The sequence below is a fragment of the Corvus brachyrhynchos genome, unplaced genomic scaffold, assembly GCF_000691975.1.
Source record: "Corvus brachyrhynchos isolate BGI_N302 unplaced genomic scaffold, ASM69197v1 scaffold19, whole genome shotgun sequence".
Taxonomy (NCBI): domain Eukaryota; kingdom Metazoa; phylum Chordata; class Aves; order Passeriformes; family Corvidae; genus Corvus; species Corvus brachyrhynchos.
This window is the reverse complement of record NW_008246061.1, coordinates 1256294-1258494: the sequence shown is the minus strand read 5'-3', so window position 1 is coordinate 1258494 and position 2201 is coordinate 1256294. Positions and strand designations below refer to the sequence as shown.

Sequence of the window (2201 nt, the reverse complement as noted above, 5' to 3'; positions counted from 1 at the left end):
CAATTTTCAGAGAGATGTTACAGGGCTAGAAAAAACCCCAGTTTGCAGTGAAATAGTCCTGTGAAACGCTTGTCCTGAAATTCTTGATTCCCAAGGTCACCATCTACTTGTAAGATGGGTGATAAAAAGCATCTTTACCAAAGGAAGTTATTCCTTAAGCATGCAGTTCTTCTTTGTGTAGTCAGAGGAAGAGATGAAGGGGTTATGCATCCTACAAGGGTGGAAAGTTCAGCCTGGAGACTCCCTGCTCTATCCCAAGTGAGAGGTGCTTTCTGCAGCTGTTTCCCCCCGATTATACACATCGTTTGTATTTATATACTCAAGAATGTGGAACAGATTAATGTTTTGTTAGAATACCAAGTGTTTCCTGTGGAAAACTGAGGTCCAGCTCTGCCTGGAAAGCATGGGGAATCAATAGTGGGCAGTGGGCGCCTGATTTTATGGATAGGTTCAGCTGCACTTGCAATTTCACACTTTCTGTTCATTCCTCCAGTGATAACTGCATCATAACTCACCAGCTGGAGTTGGTGAGCACAGCAGCTGGGAAATGGAAACATCATCCTTAAAATGAAGGCAGTACCTGATTTCAAACAGCAATAAGTACTTTCTGTGTAGCTGCAGAACCTGAGCAGCTACTCTTATATAGAAATTGTTTTAGTCATTTCTGTGCCCATTCCACGTACTGGATAAATGTCAAGATATGATCTTAGAACTGGAGTCTCAAAGGGCTGTCTGGTACTCAGCATCAAATTCAGTCTCCTGCAGACCCAGCTTGGTGTGTGAGGGACAGAATGTCTGAAATAATTCTCTGCAGTTAAAATACGGTGAATGATGGAGAATTAAGGCAATGAAATGTTACAAGAACATGCTTAAGGCAAATCCCCAGTTACCAGGGCATTAGCTCCACATTAGGGTGATTGCAGCCACAGACCATCTGCTGCTGCAGGGAATCTGCAGCGTGTCCTGGGAACAGCAAAGCCCTATGGATAGCTGGGATAACCCCACACAGCACGAGTGCTTCCAGGGGAAAGGGGCAGCAAGGACAAGACGTGTTTGCACCCTTAGACAGGGTTGGGTGTCTCCAATCTAATCCACTTCACTGGTGACCATGTAGGTTATCTTTTCAAGTAAAAAGCACATTACTTGTTTTGAAATGGGCTTTTGTTGTCCTTTTGTTGTTCATAAAATAGGGATGGAGTGATTCATTTTGAAATGATGTTTATTTTTAAACAGGTTTCAATGTTAAGCACAAACACATTTTTCAATTTCTGTTTAGCTTAATAAAATCAAATAAACAGCTAAACAAAAACCCCCTGAAAAACAAAAAAGACCAATAAACGTATGGGCAGGGTTATTTCCCTGTTGTCACATCCTTGGGAACCATCACCAGTATGATGAAAATACTGTTTAGCAGTACCTGAGATGCTGAAGTTCAATCCTGTGCTTCCCCGTCTCAAAGATGCTGGATGCAAAGTCAGAAAAGCCATATGAAGCCAGCAATAAGATTGTATGTTACTGCATTATTTTGTTTTGAATATTTTAAAATATTTATTCAAACTTCCTCCATCAGGCAGAAATTAAAAGTCTGTTAAAAGATCAGGAGCAGCCAGGAGGTTTCTCAGTGCTGCTCTTTGGGTTTGGCTTTCCCCTGGGCTCAGGGAACTGCCCTGCCCGTGCAGTGAGTGGTTTCTGCTCCTTTTCCAGGCACAAGGTGTTCAAGCAGCGCTGCGCCGGTGCCTCGGGCCGGCCCCCCACGCTGCCCCAGCCCGGCTTCGGCGTGGGGACAGCGGCGGCCTCGGCACTGCCCCCTCCTGCCTCCTCAAAGCACAAAACCACCGAGAGGCAGGACAAGGGAGAGAAACTGCAAAAAAGGCCCCTGATGCCATTTCACCATCGGCCCTCGGTGACTGAAGAGCTATGCATGGAGCAGGACACATCCGGGCAGAAGCTGGGACTGGCCGGGATGGAGTCCGCTTTGGAAGTCCCGAATTCCAGGAAATATGAGAAGACGCTCTCGCTACCTGCTAGAAATCCAAGCAAGCAAATTAATATGAATCCTATGGATTCACCCCATTCCCCCACTTCCCCTCTGCCTCCCACCCTGAGCCCCCAGCCCAGAGGTCAGGAGGCGGAGAACCTGGACCCCCCTTCCGTTCCTGTGAACCCAGCACTCTACGGCGGCGGGGGGGAGCGGCCGGCCC

At 46.9% G+C, this 2201-nt stretch overlaps 1 protein-coding gene across 1 annotated transcript in view; it reads left to right on the top strand.

Moving 5' to 3' along the window:
• MED13L (mediator complex subunit 13 like) overlaps positions 1-2201 on the top strand; it is a 158526-nt gene that overhangs the window by 119308 nt on the left and 37017 nt on the right. The window contains exon 9 of the mRNA XM_017746480.1: positions 1705-2197. Coding sequence (XP_017601969.1) covers positions 1705-2197 — 493 coding nt within the window. The remainder of the gene's footprint in view (positions 1-1704; positions 2198-2201) is intronic.